Genomic DNA, 18,306 nt, shown 5'->3' on the forward strand with positions numbered 1-18,306 from the left:
TAACCACTTAACTTCCACCTAAGCATCTCTGCACTAACTACACACAAATACATTTCCACATTAACCTGTGGCACTTTTGTATATAATGATTTACCCTACTATTCAAACACTAACTATACATTGATTTATGCTATTATTCAAACACTAACTCATCTCATCTTGCTCATTTTGGGCAAGGAATGTATCTGCTTATGGTTGAATAGTACTCTCCCAAGTGCTTAGTACAGTGCTCCCCACACAGTAAACGCTCAATAAATATAATTGAATGAATATCTGTTTTTTTCTCTATATAATTTTGTATCTGTCTTCCCTGGTTAGGTCTTTGAGGTGGTGCTCTGCAAATAGTAGGTACTTAATAAATACTACTGGTTAGCTAACTGACTCTCACAAGGACACTAGGACTTTATCCTCAGGCTACTTGTGCTCATTATCGCATCCAGGGTCCTGTTTTGACCAAAGGAGTTTCCCAGATGGCTGAGTAAGTTTCTTAACACTTCATAAACACTCTGCCCCTATTGTCTTTACCAAGTGGCGAAAATTTTGGACCTTTCTTGATGCTGAGACCCCAGGGGAGCTTCTCTTTGGTTTTGGCAGAGTGGAAAGAGCATGGGTCTGGGAGTCAGAGGTAATGAGTTCATTCATTCAGTTGTATTTATTGAGCATTTACCCCGTAATAAATACAATTTACTATAATAGTATAGTATAGTATAACTCAGCAACAAATAGGGACAATCCCTGCCCACAATGGGCTCACAGTCTAGAAGGGGTGCAGATGGGGTGGGTAGGTGGGGTGAGAGGGAGGGGGGAAGGAAAATCTCTAAACCGAGCTCTGCTACTTACTTTTTTAAATGATATTTGTTAAACGTTTACTACGTCTCAGGCACTGTACTAGTACTGAGATAGATACTAGCTAATCAGGTTGGACACAGTCCATGTCCCACATGGGGTTCACAGTCTTAATCCCCATTTTATAGATGAGGTAACCGAGGTACAGGAAAGTTAAGTGACTTGCCCAAGGTCACACAGCAGCCAATCGCAGAGCTGGGCTTAGAAACAAGGTCCTTCTGACTCCCAGGCCCATGTTCTATCCACTAGGCCACACCATTCATTTGTTGTATTAACTTGGGCAAGTCACTTCTCTTTGCCTCAGTTCCCTCATCTTCAAAATGTGTGTTCAATACCTGTTCTCCCTCTTACTTAGATTGTAAGTCCCATGTGGGACCTGATTATCTTGTATTCATTCATTCAGTCATATTTATTGAGCAATTACTATGTGCAGAGCACTGTACTAAGCACTTGGGAGAGTACAATACAACAATAAACAGACACATTCCCTTCCCACAACAAACTTCCCAAGCCCTTAATACAGTGCTCAGTATATAGTAAGCACTTAACAAATACTACAATTATTGTTATTTACTTAGTGGTGTGTATTTTATCCTTGGGTTGTCTAGATATTTTTTTTTAGATTTTTTACTATTAAATGTTCTTGAAAATGTAATTCTTCTAAGGTATTGTATCTTCACTCCCTCTGATCTCCCCTCTTCTCCCCACAATGTAAACTCTGTGAGACTGGGGATGGTGCTTCCTGTAATTCATTGTCATTTCCTTGGAACCTAGTTTCTGAGAAATTTATTAAGCCTCATGAGCCCTCAATAAATTAATACAGTACCACAATACCAGAAACTGGGTTATTCCATTTCACAGATCACTCAATAATATATACTGAGTGTTTTCTCTGTTGAGAGCACTAAACTAATCTTTTGGGAGAGTAGACCCTATTATCCCTGCCCTCAAGAAGCTTATGATCTAGAGGGGGAGACGGACAAAGACTAGAGCCAACCTGTGGTGCTCAGAGTGAAGGAGGATCCAGCCTTTCAGTATTAAAATAAGTATTCCACTTGCAGGGAGACCTAATTTATAGCATGCCCTTGGGATACAAATAAATGTCACAAAATTACTTCAATATGCTATCCAATAAGGGGGGCAATGGTCCAGTTACGCTATGGCATAAAAAAGACCAAGTAGCTAGAAATCGTAGACAAGGGGGAAAAAAATCTGCTTTAAATATTCCTAGTAAGAGTCCGCTGACCAGATTTCTCTTGCTAGGGCAGTTCAGTCGTGTCCATTTTTATCATCCCAGGGAATTTTTCTGCCCAACTTGAAGTTGGACAGTACAGTGGTCACTTCCTTCGAATATTTTGGCTGCTGTTTATGTGATTTAGGCACAAAGCCAGGTACTTTTCACTTCTTTTCATTTTTTTAATATAAACTTTGCCATCTTTTTAAGATTTCTCTTTTCTTCTTTTTTCTCCAGAAAATAACTCTACTATTTCTTTCAGTAGGGATTCTAAACTTGGGACTTATACAGTATCATAAAAATAGCTAAGTTGATTGACACAATCGCTCCCACACAATAACAGTCATTATTACTCAGAAGATCAAAGTGACATATTATAATGTTAAATACAGTACCATTTTAAGTGGTGTGGATTTCACCGAAATTAAGACTAAAAAGCTGCCAGTGAGACAATGGCAATTTGAAAAATAGTTAAGGAATCTTAAAATAATTTAGCGAACTCAGAATTTTTGCAGTTTTGTCTGTTCTTTTTCCCTATTCCTCATCTAGGTAATGTCTATTGCTCAGTGAAATGAAATATTGAGACATATCTAGATAAATGTTTTTCTCTTGAACTATCTTGGCTTTCTCCATTGATCAATTCACAGACTAATCTATCAATTTTCTTCATTTTGTCCATATAAATCACAGCTTAATACTCTGTGTCAAGTGTGATCCGTGTTCATAATTGATAAACTGCAAAGAGAAATTCAGATTTTAAGTTAGAAAAAGACTGCAAGAGCAGGTAGTGGTCTAAGCAACATAATCAATCGATCAATCAATGGTATTTATTGAGTGCTTACTGTGTACAGAGTACTGTTACTAAGCACTTGTTTTATTACTATGTAACAGTTTAGCTGAGTCAGAGGTAAAAGAAGTAAAAAATAATGCAAATATATAGGATATCCCTACCAAATATTATGATTCTTGATCCTTCACCAATATTTCTCACTACAGCTGCCTCACACTTTCTTCCAGGATTTTTCCTCTTGCATTAGATTGTAAACTCCCTGAGGCTAGGGATTGTGTTTAATAATAATAATAATGATGATAATGGCATTTGTTAAGCACTTACTCTGTGCAAAGCACTGTTCTAAGCGCTGGGGAGGATACAAAGTGCTCAGGTTGTCCCACGTGGGGCTCACAGTCTTAATGCCCATTTTACAGATGAGGTGACTGGGGCTCAGAGACGTTAAGTGACTTGCCCAAAGTCACACAGCTGACAAGCAGCTGAGCTGGGATTTGAACCCATGACCTCTGACTCCCCAGCCCAGGCTCTTTCCACTAAGCCACGCTGCTTCTCTGGTTGCATTGTGCAATCCCACTTCCCTGTATTTTATCTTGGGCTTTTCTACCAGGCTGCTCAGTGTGACTCCCACCTCCCATTTTTGTGTTATCATCTCACCTCTTTTCCCTTTCCCCTAATTCCATGGAGTTCTTTATTCTTCCTCAACCCCACAACCCTTTCTCCCAGCATAGCTTTATTCCTGCTTCCATTGCATTCCCCAAGCCCTAAGCCCTAACTTGGCACACCGTAAAAAACTAAGAGAAGTAAAGTGACCTGCGCAAGTTCCCAGAGTAAGGATGTGGCAGAGTCAGGATTATAAACCAGGTCCTCTCCCTCTCAGCCCCATGCTCTTTCACTAGGTCAAGCTACTTCTCAAAAATATATATTGATTTGAAGGAGCGCTTTATGAATCCTCACTGATATTATTGGTTTTGGTTTGTAAACAGCATGGCCTGAGGGACAGTGACAGAAACTGGGAGTCAGGAGACGTGGGTTCTAATCACAGCTCTGCGGCTCGCATCTCTGTGACCTCAGATAAATCGATTAATTTCCCTGTGTCTCTGTTTCCTCATCCGTAAACTAGCTGTTCAGTTAAGACTGTGAGGCCCAAAGTGGAACAGGAACCGTGTTTGATCTGATTGTATTGTATTGACCCCAGGGCTTAGCACATAATATGGTGTCAAAATCATTCATATTAATAACTCGAAGGTAGGGACCAAAATACCATCCTTCAAGGGGACCGCTCAACCTAAAATGAACCCAGTGAGTGTGGGTAAAGGCAAATTACTGCCCTTGCACAACAGCTAGTACCAGCCTAGACTGGTCTGGACCTGGTAATACTGTAAAATGGGGATTAATAATGTTGGTATTTGTCAAGAGCTTACTATGCTCAGAGCACTGTTCTAAGCACTGGGGTAGATACAGGGGTCATCAGGTTGTCCCATGTGAGGCTCGCAGTCTTAATCCCCATTTTACAGATGAGGTAACTGAGGCACAGAGAAGTTAAGTGCCTTGCCCACAGTCACCCAGCTGACCAGTGACTGAGTCGGAATTCGAACCCATGACCTCTGACTGCCAAGCCCGGGGTCTATCCACTGAGCCACGCTGCTTCTCTGGGAGCCTCAGGTGGGACACCCTGATGACCCTGTATCTACCTCAGCGCTTAGAACAGTGCCCGGCACATAGTAAGCGCTTAACAAATACCAACATTATTATTAGAGTCAGCACTTATAATAGTCTATTATTATAGTCGATCGGTGGAACCCCGGCTACGATCGTGGACCGAAACAGGGCTGAGGCACGTGTGGCGCTGAATCGATCGGGGTGGGTTTCGACTGAGATGTACATCCCCCTGATTCTATTTATTGCTATTGTTTTTGTCTGTCTGCCTCCCCCGATTAGACTGTGAGCCCGTCAATGGGCAGGGACTGTCTCTATCTGTTGCTGAATTACTAATAATGTTGCTAATATTGGCATTTGGTTAAGCGCTTACTATGTGCAGAGCACTGTTCTAGGCGCTGGGGTAGATACAGGCGAATGAGGTTGTCCCACGTGAGGCTCACAGTCTTCATCCCCATTTTACAGATGAGGTACCTGAGGCACAGAGAAGTTAAGTGACTTGGCCACAGTCACCCAGCTGACCAGTGGCTGAGTCGGAATTCAAACCCATGACCTCTGACTCCCAAGCCCAGGCAGATAGGGACAGTCCCCGCCCTTTGACGGGCTTACGGTCTAATCGGGAGAGAGAGGGAGAGAGGGAGAGAGGGAGAGAAAAGAGAGGGAAGGAGAGGGAAGGAGAGGGAAGGGGAGGGAAGGGGAGGGAGGAAGGGAGGAAGGGAGGAAGGGAGGAAGGGAGGAAGGCAGGAAGGAATCCCGGAGGGCCCCCTGCGAGGCAGGTTGGGGCCCGGGAAAGGAGAGGAAGGGAAGGGTCCCCGCAGAGCGAGCGCGGGGCTCGGCTTGGCGTCCGGCCGCCAGGGGGCGCCGAGCGTCGAGGGCGTCCGGCCGCCAGGGGGCGCCGAGGCCCCGCACAGCCGCGCCGGCGCCCGGGCTGCTCTCCGCGGAGCGGGGACGATGGGCGAAGCGGAGGCCGGCGGCGGTGGCGGCGACAAAGCCCCGGCCGAGTCGGCGTCGGGCCCGGCCGAGGAGCCCGTGGTCTGGAGCCCTGAGGTCGAAGTTTGCCTTTTCCACGCCATGCTGGGCCACAAGCCTGTCGGTGAGAGGAAGCGGCGACGACACGGCGGAGGCCGCGCCGAGCCCCGGGCTCGAGTAGGGAGCGCGGCGGGCGGGCGGCCGGGGGGGGGCCGCGGGGAAGGCGGAGCCACGGAGGCCGGGCTGCCCCGCTCGGAGGGCAGGCGGTGCCGGGGCCGCAGGGGACCATGTCCAGCCCTGCCTTCCCATTCTGGACTGGCAGGGGCGACCGATGGCCAGGATCCCACCCCCTCTGCCTATGGCCCCCTCTGACAACATCCCCCTCAGCCCATGGCCTTCTCTACCAACCACCCCCTTATCCCCTGGCCCCCTCTGACAACAACCGCTTCAGCCCCTGGCCCCCTCTGACAACATCCCCTCAGCCCATGGCCCTCACTGGCAATGACCCCCTTACCCTGCGGCCCTCCGCCCATGGTCCCCTCTGACAATACCCCCCTCATCCCCATGGCCCCCTCTGACAACACCCCCCTCATCCCCTGGTCCTCTCTGACAACAACGCCCTCATCCCCTGGCCCCCTCTGACAACAACCTCCTCATTCCCTGGCCCCCTGGGGCAACAACCTCCTCAGCCCCTGGTCTCCTCTGACAACAACGCCCTCAGCCCCTGGCCCCCTCTGGCAACAACCTCCTCAGCCCTTGGTCCCCTCTGGCAACAGTCCCCAAAGCCCATGGCCCCCCTGACAACAATGCCTTCAGCCCATGGCCTCCTCTGACAACCACCTCCTCATCCCACGGCCCCCTCTGACAACAACCTCCTCATCTCTTGGCCCCCTCTGATAACAATCCCCTCAGCCCACGGCCCCCTCTGGCAAAATGCCCTCAGCCCACGGCCCCCTCTGACAACAACCTCCTCATCCCACGGCCCCCTCTGACAACAACCTCCTCATCTTTTGGCCCCCTCTGACAAAACGCCCTCAGCCCATGGCCTCCTCTGATAACAATGCCTTCAGCCCGTGGCCCCCATTGACAACAACCCCCTCAGCCCTCAGTCCCCTCTCACAACAACCTCCTCATCCCATGGCCCCCTCTGACAACAACACCCTCAGCCCACTGCCCCCCCGACAACAACCTCCTCATCTCATGGCCCCCTCTGACAACAACCCCGTCAGCCCACAGCCCCCTCTGACAATAACACCCTCAGCCCATGGCCCCCTCTGATAACTCCCTCAGGCCACAACCCCCCTCAGACAACAGTCCCCAAAGCCCATGGCCTTCTCTGACAACAGCCCCCTCTGACTTTGGGCCCTTTCCCACAGGGTGAAGTCTCACCTCTCATCCTGTAGGAAGGCTCTCCTGCCTGGCTCAGCTTTTTTATTAGTAGTAATAATAATTGTGGCATTTGTTAAGCGCTTACTATGTACCAAGCACCGTACTAAGTGCTGGGGCTTATTCAAGATAATCGGCTTGGGCAAAGTCCATGTCCCCATGAGGGGCTCCCAATCTCAATCCCCATTTTACAGATGAGGTTACTGAGGCATAGAGATATTAAATGACTGCCCATGGTCACATAGCAGGCAAGTGGCAGAGACGGGATCAGATGCCAAGTCCTTCTGAAATCCCAGGCCCCGTACTCTATCCACAAGGCCAGAGTAGATAGCAAGTATTCTTGTGGACCCTTCACTCAATCACTATTGACTGAGTGCTTACTGTGTGCAGGATGCTGTAGTAAACACTTGGAATCAAGCAATCAGTAGTACTGATTGAGCGCTGACAGTATCAGACAAGTGCATTAGGTATTTGGAATCAATCAACTATTAGTACTGATTTAGTGCTTAATGTGTGCCAAACACTATACTAAGCATTTGGAATCAATCAACCAGTGGTATTGATTGAACACATATTGTATGCAGAGCACTGTACTAAGTGCTTAGTAGAATGCAATAGAGTAAGTAGATACTATCCCTGCCCTCAAGTAGCTCACAGTCTAGCTGGGTAGACAGACACTAAAATAAATTACAGTTAGGGGAAGGAACCGAGTTTAAAGATATCTATGAAAGTGCTGTGTGGAGAGTACCTAAATAGTTAGAGAGTGATGACTGCAATACACTGGTTATGGAGTACTGGGGAGATAACAGTCAGGGAAAGCTTCCTGGTGGAAATGTGATACTCTTAACTTGGGGATTTACATATACAGCTGGTCCCCATTTCCCCTGATTTGAGCCAAGATATCCCTGGTGGTAGAAGCAAAAGAGAAGTAAAGGTCATTTAAGGTGGAATTTCTCTGTTGGTCTTCCCTACCACAGGTGTGAACCGTCACTTCCATATGATCTGCATTCGAGATAAATTCAGTCAGAATATTGGACGTCAAATTTCCTCCAAAGTCATCTGGGACCATCTGAGTACAATGTATGACATGCAAGCATTGGTAAGGAATTGCATTCCCACATCTCAACCATGTGTGATGGCCTAGGGTTTTTCATGTAAAAAAAACCTGAGATTATTTCTTTTTGAGCCCTGTGCTCCTCCACATGATAGAAAACTCCCAGTGGCTGCTTAGATGTAATCTCCTGAGCCCAAGGATTTAAATCGTACTTGCTGTTCATATTTAAAAGTGGTGTTTTTACTCAAAGTGGAGAGTCCTGCTTGCCTGCATTATAGTAAAATATGTGCATGCCAGTATATATATATTAGGTACCTAGAAATTAAAATTGAGAAAAGGTTTATAAATCATGTCTATAAATCAAGTAAAGTTAAAAATGTATGATTAAACTTGCATCCACCTCTTACAAGTCTTATTGTTCTTTAACTTATCTGGTGAAGTGGGGGAGTGAGCCCTAAGGAGCTCTCACTTTTATGGTGCCAAGTGCAGTCTTATTAAAATCACATCTCCTCTAAAAAACCTTCCCTGACTAAACCCTTATTTTGCCCTACTCCCTCTCCCTTCTGCATCGTCCTTGCAATTGGATTTTTATCCTTTAAGCATTTGATGGTTACCTTATGCTCAGTTCCACAGCATTTATGTATGCATCTGTAATTTATTTTAAATTTTTTTCCACATTTAGACTGCAAACCTGTGGACTGGGATCATGTCTACCAACTCTGTTATATCGCACAATCCCAAGTGCTTAATTCAGTGCTCTGTATACAATAAACACTCAAATACAATTGGTTGATTGATAACCATGTAGTTTATTGCATTTATAACATCACATATCCAGAAGGGACCATAAACCAGGGACCAGCAGCCAGTGCCTCACAAAGATCTGTGCCTAATTCCACTAAAATGATATTGTTGCTCTTGTCTTTAAGATTTTTTTCAGTGATAGGGATTGCACAAACTCCTTTGGTAGCTGGTTCCATAGGTTGTGAGGTTCTTATTTCTTTAGGCAAAGCCCCTGACTAAAAATGAAAAACATTTTTAAGCTTAAAGACAAATTCTCTTATAGTAACTATCTTCTCTATGATTTTTGACTCTAATTTTTGTTGCTTCTTTCAAGACCCATCAAATAGCAAAATGAAGAACCACTTATCATGACATATATCTTTAGAGGCTGCTCTGTGTTAAATGTTGGGATAGATTCAAAGTTACCAGATTGGACAAAGTCCCTGAACTACATGAGGCTTGCAGTTTTACTCAATTATTCAATTAATGCTATTTAGTGAGCATTTACTGTTTGCAGAGCACTGTACTAAGCACTTGGGAGAGTACAGTAGAGTTGGTAGACCTGATTCCTCCCCTCAAGGATCTTACAATATAATGGGAGAGACAGACTTTAAAATAAATTCAGATAAGGGAAGCAATTAAGAGGGAGGGAGACTTGGTAATCTACCCCATATTACAGATGGAGCAACAGAGGCATGGAGAGGTTAAGTGATTTATCCAAGGTCACACAGGCCGGTGGCAGAGCTGGAGCTAGAACCCAAGTTTCCTGTCTCCCACTCTCATGCTCTTTCCTCTGGGCTGCTTGATTACAGTGTATGGTGGTTTTTTTCTTGACCTGTTCAGTGCCTCAGGTAAACATTTCTGGAAGAGGATGACTGACTCCAACATAACATTCATTTCAACATAATCTAGAGTTTGTAGCGTTATTTACTATATATTATTAAAATCATATAGTTTATACAAGTCCTCAGTGTCCAGACTTCTGGGATCCAGCTCTCATCTGCTTGAGTAAACTTGCATTTTAGAGACTCATACATTAGCTTTTACAGATTTTGATTTGCTTACCCTTATTGACAAACCTTTTTTCTTTGTTTCTTTAAAAACAAATTGTACTTTATTGTACTCGATGTCAGCATGAGTCAGAGATTCTTCCATTCCCTAATTCAGAGAAGAATTTTATCCTTCCTGAAGAAATCATTCAAGAGGTTAAAGAAGGTAAGAGCTGATGCCAGGTTAAAAATTCGGTTGAGTTCAGATTAGAGAATCACAAAATTGCTTCATTTACTCAGCCTTTGAACAAGTGCATCATGTGCCAGCCTAAATCCTGTGTTCCACATCAGTAGCCTTGGTAATTAAGGCCTGAGAAAAAAAAACCAACATTGAAATGTGCTTTTTTTTAAAAAAAAAAAATTAAATGCATTTTTTCAGCAACTCCCAAGTGGTGTTTCTGTGTATTAGGTATTCAAAACTGAAGATTATTTTGCTATTGCTATTGGTTTTATTTATACAGTATTTAAGTTAACCTAAAAAACTCAAATAATTTTTGAGTAAATCTCTAAAATCCTCCTTTGGAGTGTGTGCTTTGATATCCAGTTCTTTTGCAATTATACTGCATAATATTTCCTTTGGCAATAAAAGCAATTTTACACATTGGCAGTGAAACTGCTCCCAATCTAGTGTTGAAGAAACTTGCCCTCTGGCTTATTTCATCTCATCTTGGGACATTTATTCTAACCTTGAAAAGTAACAGTGTTCTTTTGGAAAGTCTGAAATCCATACTTTGAAATAGTATTTCTAAATTCTCTCACTTCAGCTTCAAAAACAGCTATTCACTTTGTGTCCTGTATGTTGTAATTAAAAAAAATAATAAAAACAAGTTAAATTTTTTGAAAGAGAGAAGATAAACCAAATGATCAAGGATTTTTAAAATTAGTTTTCCAGCGCAAAAAGCATAATTTTGCCACTAAATAAAACTAAGATATGCCCTCTCCTGGACTATTGCAATTAGATCAAATCACCGTATTTTAATTAGGGCATGGCAGACCTGGAAAAGATTAGAAAATACCCAAAATGATCAGGGGGATGGAACCACTTCCCTATTAGGCTAGAATGAAAAAGATAAGGACTTTTCAGCCTGAAAAGATGAAAGCTGAGAGGAGATGCAAGATCCCAGAATGTATACCTGTAATGGTGATTCAGCAAGTACCACATTACCAGGTCAAGGGAGGCATCCATTTAATAATAAGAATAAGAATAATAGTATTTGTTAAGCACTTTCTATATGCCAAGCACTGTTTTAAGCACTGGGATAGATACAAGGTAATAAAGTCAGACACAGTCCCTGTCCCACAGTCTTAATCCCCATTTGACAGATGAGATAACTGAAGCACAGAGAAGATACATGATTTGCCCAAGACACAGCAAATATGTGGCAGAACTGGGATTAAAATCCAGGTCCTTCTGACTCCCGGGTCCAGGCTCTAGCCATTAGACTGCAGTGCCGGCAGATTCAAAATAGAAGGAAAAACTTTTTTTAAACAATGAGTAGTAAGCTTGTGGAAGTTATCTCAGGAACTTTTGCAGGCAGAAGATATCAGCATGTTCAAAGAGATTTGTGGATGAAAATCCCATAATGGGTTAATAGAAAGCATATTTAGGGATTTGGGGTGACCCATCCCTAGCCATGAGGATGTATGTAAAGATGGAAATCATCACCTAGTTTCTCCAAATATCCTTTGCTACTGTCAGAACTCTGGACTGGATGGACCACAGCATTTCTTATGGGCAGTCTACTAATTAGATGTATGTAGCACTCTTACAGAAGGTCAATAATTGTATTTCTCTTTTCACTTCATATGGAACTTCTTAGGAAGTAGATTTAAGAAATGGTCTATTATAAACAAGCTTTTGAAAAATTTTAAAATCCAGGTATTCATTGGACAAACACCCCCCCTTCAAACAAAATTCTTTGTAAATGGACAATTGCATTTATTCCTTAAGTGTTTTGGATATTATTGATTTAGGTCTTTCACCTGTTAAAATAGCAGAAAATTCTGAGACAGGATCCACCTGAATTTTGAGGTACTCTGCCTCTTCTCCTCTAGCATAATATGAATGTAAGGGGCCCAGGTAAAAGGATTTGTAAATTGTTTAGGATTAATAATCTTCAATAGTTTGCCTAATGGTTGTTTTAACAGGAAAAGTAGTGATTGAAGAAGAGATGAAGGAAGAGATAAAAGAAGAGCTGGAGCCACACACTGGCACTGAAGATGGTAACCATGTGAACTGTTTTATACTTTCACCAAGCTTGTGCAGGAGACAATACATTCTGCCCAGAAGTTTAGGATCAAAGTTTGATCTACCTTAAACTATTTTCTAGAGAATGAATTCCTTTTGATAGTTAACCAGTTTTTCAAAAGCCTTACCACTGAGAAATACCTTTGAAAAGTGCAATGTTAACTGAGTTCCTTCTGTTAGGTGTAGTAGTTTTGAGCTTAATTGAGTTACAGTAATATTTGTAATGTTATTGCACTGTAAAAGCTTTGTTATCCAACACTTTTCCAACCAGTAAAGCTCTTCGAACCACATTTCTGAACACCCCCGAGTACCACAGCAAGCTTGGAAGATTGATTCCCTGGAGGGGAAGCCTCCCCGGTACCAGGAGTTTGATTCGTCGGTACTTTGCTGTGATAGGGAGGAGACCTGACGAAGTCCAGCTACCTGCAAATCCCCTGAAGCTTCTGTAAAGCTTTCCCCATACCTTAGCCGGGCTGTTGTGCCGCTTTCATCTCCCATACAGGTCAAGGTGCTCCTCTGTTTGACCTAGGAAAAGCTCCTTCCTGGGAGTGGTCCTCCTGACAGCCCTACTTCCTCCGCCCTGATGACAAAGCTTTTACTGTAATGGAATCTAGGCACTTTATTATGACTTTCTAAAACCAGTAGAACATATTCGGGCAGCGGCAGCTTTGTAGGCAAAGCCAACTTTAGCAATCAGATGACTATTACTACTACGGTGCCCTCTGCTACAAAAAGAGAGGCTATTTTGTTATCGTGTCTTTTGAAATATCAAACTAAGACTTCTGTCGGAAAAAGGAAAAGGTAAGAAGGACCATAGGCCTTTTAATTAGATAACTTCTTCAATGTGTGTGAAGAAAGTACTGTCTCCTGGCGATTACATGTAGATGTTTGAACAGTCCGAATTGCAGATGTGAAGGTGACTAAATACTTTCAGAAGGTCACAGATATTGAAAGTAACTATCTTTTTTTCATGATAAATCTTTTTTGTTTTATTTGTAATTTGAGCTAGATTGTTTTAATCATCTTTCAGTTTACACACCTTCAGGAAACTTAGGAAAAGCAGCTGAAAAGTCCAGCGGCAAAGAGAAAGAAAAGAGTTCATCTGATACTGGGTCCAAAGAAGGAGCAGACAAGAGGAAACGCAATCGAGTCACAGAAAAAGTCTTAAATGCAAACAGCAACCCTTCCAGTCCAAGTGCAGCCAAAAGGCGCAGAACATAAAAATCTGCTGTGTACGGCAGTAGTGAATATTAAAATTTAGCACAGAGTAGAAAAGAAAAAATGAATTGTTAGGGTGAGTCAAGATAAGGTGCAGGTGAACCTATCTCATATGGTAGTGATTGCTGAAGATATAGCTGATAACTGAATACTCAGGATACCAGGGAGGAAATGGCAGTTTTGCAAGTGTATACTTAAGTCTTTGAAATTATAAACAACCATTATAAGATGCATATCCTGTGTGTTCCTAAAATGAAGTTTCAAGCCCATAGTGGCTGAGATCAAGGAGACTCGGCTCTTAAAAGACTTATTTATTTAAAACTCTCATTTTCTTTTCCTCCTTAATGGTTAATATATCTTTTGGGGCACTGTGGACCAAACTATTCCTTTAACCAGAGTAAATTACCACAGTGAACAAGGTAGACTTAAAGGGAAGCTGTTTCAAACAGAAGGCTTCCTTCCTGGCAGAGCAGTGCTGTCCTATCCCTAGCTCTTAGGTAGATGCAATAAAAAGGAGCATTGTTTGACAGAACAAAATATTTTCTTTTTTGTTTTTTACCCCCTTGAAGTAACTACAACTCTCTCCTTGGAGATGCAGTTATGTTTTTTTTTTCCCAACTGCAAACCAGAGTGGACTTAAAGTAAGGATATTAGCATTTCCAGAATGAATGTTTCATAAGGAAAGGACCTTGAATACACGACCTTCTAGTGTCACACAGGATTTCTCTTCTAGCCATCAGAGACACCGTAAACTGGATATTTTGCCTCCTTCAACTTGTACTGTAATAGTGTATATAATTACTTTGGAATTTCACTATTTAATTTTTAAGAGAAATATTTTACTAGTGTTTTATATGGAAATAATATTGCAAAAGTTTAATCTTGTGTTGTATTTTTTCTGAGCAATTTTTGTTTTAAGTTCGTATCAATATTTTGTGATACCAGTTGCTCAATTTTATATGCTAGAATATTGAAAATTTGTAGCAGTTCTTTTTATTATTATTTTTGAATTTGCTAATCATCCCAACAATGACAGGGTTGGGGAAAGTTTGACCAACATGTTTAAACTGGTAAATGAAACTGGCTCCAAATATTGGTTGAATTACAACTTTGCTAAAGGCTTGACTACTCAATAAAAAGGCACAAAGAAAATCTAGTCTCTTGTAATTTTGAAAAGAAGTAGATTGACACTTAAATTCGATGTGTTTATTTCATGGCTTCTTTGTTAAAGAGTGAATTGTTCAAAGCTCCTCTATTCCTGTGTTTAATAATTACCCTTTAGGAAACAGTAGGGTTTAAATTGGGTGAGCTCTTTGATAGTGGATATTATTTTGGTTGAATTAAAATAGCACAGGAAATGTTTAGTAGAAATTTCTTTCCTGTCTCGGGGTTTAAAAGATAAAAATAGTCAGTGGTGGAATGCTGAAACCACGTTATCCTCTTTTTCCTCCTGCCTATACTTTATATTACTCCTTTGCCACATAGCAGGAAAATGTATTTCTTTGAGCAATAGTACAGTTTTTAATTTTTTTCAGTAGCATGCTCTTCAGAAAAAAAGCACCACGAATTGTTACCATTCTATCGTAGTGTTGAAAAGGTCAGGTCATGTTCATAACAGTCTCTTGGCATTTCAGTGATATTTTCCTAAGCCCTAAAATGAGCATGTTTTTAATTTTCTATTTTTTCTCCTATTCTAATTAGCAAATGATTTTCCCTTTGTTAAATAATTATAATTCTACTGAAGTACTTTCTACCCATGAGTCATTGGATCTGGTATCTCAATTTGGGTGGGAATAAGAATTAATGAGCACACGATACATGTTCATGAAGCATTTTGAGTCCCTTCTCTGAAAGGTATTTTATGTGTATTTTAATGTAGTGAGCTTTTTCTTTTCACTTCTGTTCTTTAAAACTCAAAGCCCATGTATTATTCAAAAGATAAGTTTCTGACAGTGGATTTTCTGGAGCCCACCCTGGGACTGGAAATAGTACAGGTTGGACCCTGGTTCCCCTTCTCCAATTCCCCAACAGAGAAGAGAAGCACTTCTATCATCATGCTTATCCCTGAATTAAGATAGACAGCTAAGGGAGTCACTCACCTTTGGGTGGGATGCACCTGCTTTTGGGGGTTGCCCTGGGGTGGCAGGCCAGACCCTTTAGCAGGAGCGAAGGCTGCTGTTATCACTGCCAAAAAGAATCAGTCATTCAGTTGTATTTATTGCATGAACTGCCCGAAAGAACAAATGGATTTTGGAGCAAATTAAACCATAGTGGTCTTTGGAAAGCCAAATGACTCGACTTAGATTAGCATATTTTGGACACATAATCAGGAGGACTGATTCTCTGGAGAAGACACTAATGCTAGGAAAAGTCCAAGGAAATTATGGAAGAGGCAGACCAGCAGCTGGATGGATCGAGACCATAACAATTATAAAGGAAGAACCACTAGAAAGGTTGCAGATTATGGCAGAGGACTGGACGTTCTGGAGAAAATATATTCATGGAGCCGCTATGAATCTGAAGTGACTCTGACCCTTAATAATAATAAACAGTGTGCAGTGCACTATGCCAAAGGACAGTACAATAGAGATAGAAGACATGATTCCTCCTCTCCAGGAGCTTGCAGTGTAATGGAGAAACAATTTTATGGTAAATCAATATGTACAAAAATGCTTCAGAGGTTATGAGTGTAGAAGAGTTGAAGTAAGGGGGAGAATGCCCTCTGGGGAAAAGAAAATTTAATCTGAGAAGGCCCCGTAGAGGAGGTGGGATTTCAGAGGAAGGGAAGGCAGGGAGGTTGCTATGAGCAAGTGGTTGGGGATGTGAGAGACCAGATTAAGGCACAGTGAGGTGATATTCGGAGGAACAAAAAGTGTGAGCTGAGGTGTGGTGGGAGAGGGGTGGATAAAGTAAGAGAATTAGTGGAGTACCTTAAAGAGTGCTTGATGTGGGGAGGAACAGGTAATCACTGATAGTTTTTGAGATGCCTGTAGGATGATATTTTAGAAAAACAATCTGGGAAGAAGTATGATTTACAGAGGGGAGAGCCTGGAGGCAAAGAGATCAGTGAGAGTGTCAGGAGAGCCAGACTGTGATCAGGTTGGTGGCTGCTTGGCTGAAGATGGGGCAAAAAGGGGTGATGGCAGAGTCCCGATCAGGAGTGGCAACAGTAGTCAACCTTACTGTCATGACTGAACAGTGTCTCCTGGGCCAAAAATGACTTTCCCGCACAGCTAGAAACATTGCCTCCAACTCCTCTTCCTGGCCTGGAAAGGCCTGTTTTGGCACTCAGCAAGTGGTGGTGCTCACTGCCTGCACCCTCTTGGAATTGGCTGGGGATGTTGGCAAATGGAGGTTTAGATAAGTCTCCATTTAGTTTGCCTGTCTCCCCTACCTATTTTCTCCTTGGGTTTTCTTCTTCTCTCCCCTCTTTCTATCCCCTACCTTCCCCACCCCTAAACCTCTCTGAAGCCTGGTCACCTCCCATATACTCTAGACTTAGAAAGAGCAAAAAGCCAAATCGATGTTTAAAGAATCATGGTGTGTATGGGGATATCTTCCAGTGTCTGAGCCCACCCCAGTGTTAAAAACCGAGGCCCAGGAATTGCTTGGTCCTAATAAATTGTGGACAGGGAAGGCTGAGTAACCATGATTATTGCTAATAATTATTATTATGGTATGTAAGTTATGTAAGTGCTTACTATGTGGCCAGGCACTGTATGAAGCGTGGAGGTGGATACAAGCAAATCAGATTGAACTCAGCCCCTGTCCCACGTGGGCCTCCCAGTCTTAATCAGTGGAAAGAACACGGGCTTAGGAGTCTGAGGTCATGGGTTCTAATCCCTGCTCTGCCACCTGGCAGCTGTGTGACTTTGGGCAGGTCACTTAACTTCTCCTTGCCACATAGTAATAATAATAATAATGTTGGTATTTGTTAAGCGCTTACTATGTGCCGAGCATTGTTCTAAGCGCTGGGGTAGACATAGGGGAATCAGGTTGTCCCACGTGGGGCTCACAGTCTTAATCCCCATTTTACAGATGAGGGAACTGAGGCACAGAGAAGTTAAGTGACTTGCCCACAGTCACACAGCCAATAAGTGGCAGAGCTGGGATTCAAACTCATGAGCCCTGACTCCAAAGCCCATGCTTTTTCCACTGATTATGACCCATGTAGAGAAGCAAGGTCAGTGGAAAAGTCATGGGCTTGGGAGTCAGAGTTCATGGGTTCTAATCCCTGCTCTGGCCCTTGTCAGCTGGGGGGACTTTGGGCAAATCATTTAACTTCTCTGTGCCTCAGTTACCTCATCTGTAAAATGGGGATTAAGAATGGGAGCCTCACGTGGGACAACTTTCTATCGTGATTACGTTGTCTTGTTTTTGTCCGTCTGTCTCCCCCGATTAGACTGTAAACCCGTCATTGGGCAGGGACGGTCTCTATCTGCTGCCGAATTGTACATTCCAAGCGCTTAGTACAGTGCTCTGTAAATAGTAAGCGCTCAATAAATACTACTGAATGACTGAATCTCCCCCAGCGCTGAGAACAGTGCTTGGCACATAGTAAGCGCTTGACAGATGCCATCATCATCATTATTATTATGACCTTCTGACTCCCGGGCCCTTGCTCTACCCATTACCCCATTCATTCAATAGTATTTATTGAGCGCTTACTCTGTGCGGAGCACTGTACTAAACGCTCGAAATGGACAATTCGGCAACCGATAAAGACCATCCCTGCCCAGTGACAGGCTCACAGTCGAAACGTACCTCGTGCTGATTCCCCTCCACCCCTCTCCCGCAGGAGACACCTGGGGAAAACCCTTAGGTGGGGTTTTCTTTTAAAACCCACGTGCCCTTTAAAACCCGATTTTTTTTTTTTTACCTGAAGTTATGTATGAGAAACCAAGGTAGAGCCCTGTTTTTTTCGGTTAGAAATTCTGGCATCTTCCAGGCACACGGGAGGGCCGGGCGCGGGCCTTCGACCCTCCGAAGGCGGGTGGAAGCGGGCGGAGCCGCGGCCCCCACGTGGCTTTGGCTTTGTATCCTCCTCCCCGCACCCTCACCCCCCACCACCCC

The 18,306-nt window shown here is 43.1% G+C and overlaps 1 protein-coding gene and 1 long non-coding RNA gene across 2 annotated transcripts; one reads left to right on the forward strand and one right to left on the reverse strand.

The window, feature by feature from the left end:
- Positions 1 to 5,462: 5,462 nt before the first annotated feature.
- On the forward strand, positions 5,463 to 14,385 carry LOC100074714 (MRG domain binding protein). The gene is made up of 5 exons (XM_029070583.2): positions 5,463 to 5,619; positions 7,859 to 7,980; positions 9,852 to 9,933; positions 11,916 to 11,990; positions 13,046 to 14,385. The coding sequence occupies exons 1-5, from the start codon at positions 5,478 to 5,480 to the stop codon at positions 13,234 to 13,236; spliced, it is 612 nt and encodes a 203-aa protein (XP_028926416.1). The 5' UTR covers positions 5,463 to 5,477; the 3' UTR covers positions 13,237 to 14,385.
- Positions 8,725 to 18,264, reverse strand: LOC114813757. Its single transcript, XR_005660252.1, has 4 exons — positions 18,113 to 18,264; positions 15,333 to 15,417; positions 9,784 to 10,077; positions 8,725 to 8,954 (listed from the first exon to the last, which is right to left on the reverse strand). It is a non-coding gene; the product is annotated as an uncharacterized LOC114813757 (long non-coding RNA).
- Positions 18,265 to 18,306: the final 42 nt, after the last annotated feature.

The sequence above is a fragment of the Ornithorhynchus anatinus genome, chromosome 8, assembly GCF_004115215.2.
Source record: "Ornithorhynchus anatinus isolate Pmale09 chromosome 8, mOrnAna1.pri.v4, whole genome shotgun sequence".
NCBI classification, from domain to species: Eukaryota; Metazoa; Chordata; class Mammalia; order Monotremata; family Ornithorhynchidae; genus Ornithorhynchus; species Ornithorhynchus anatinus.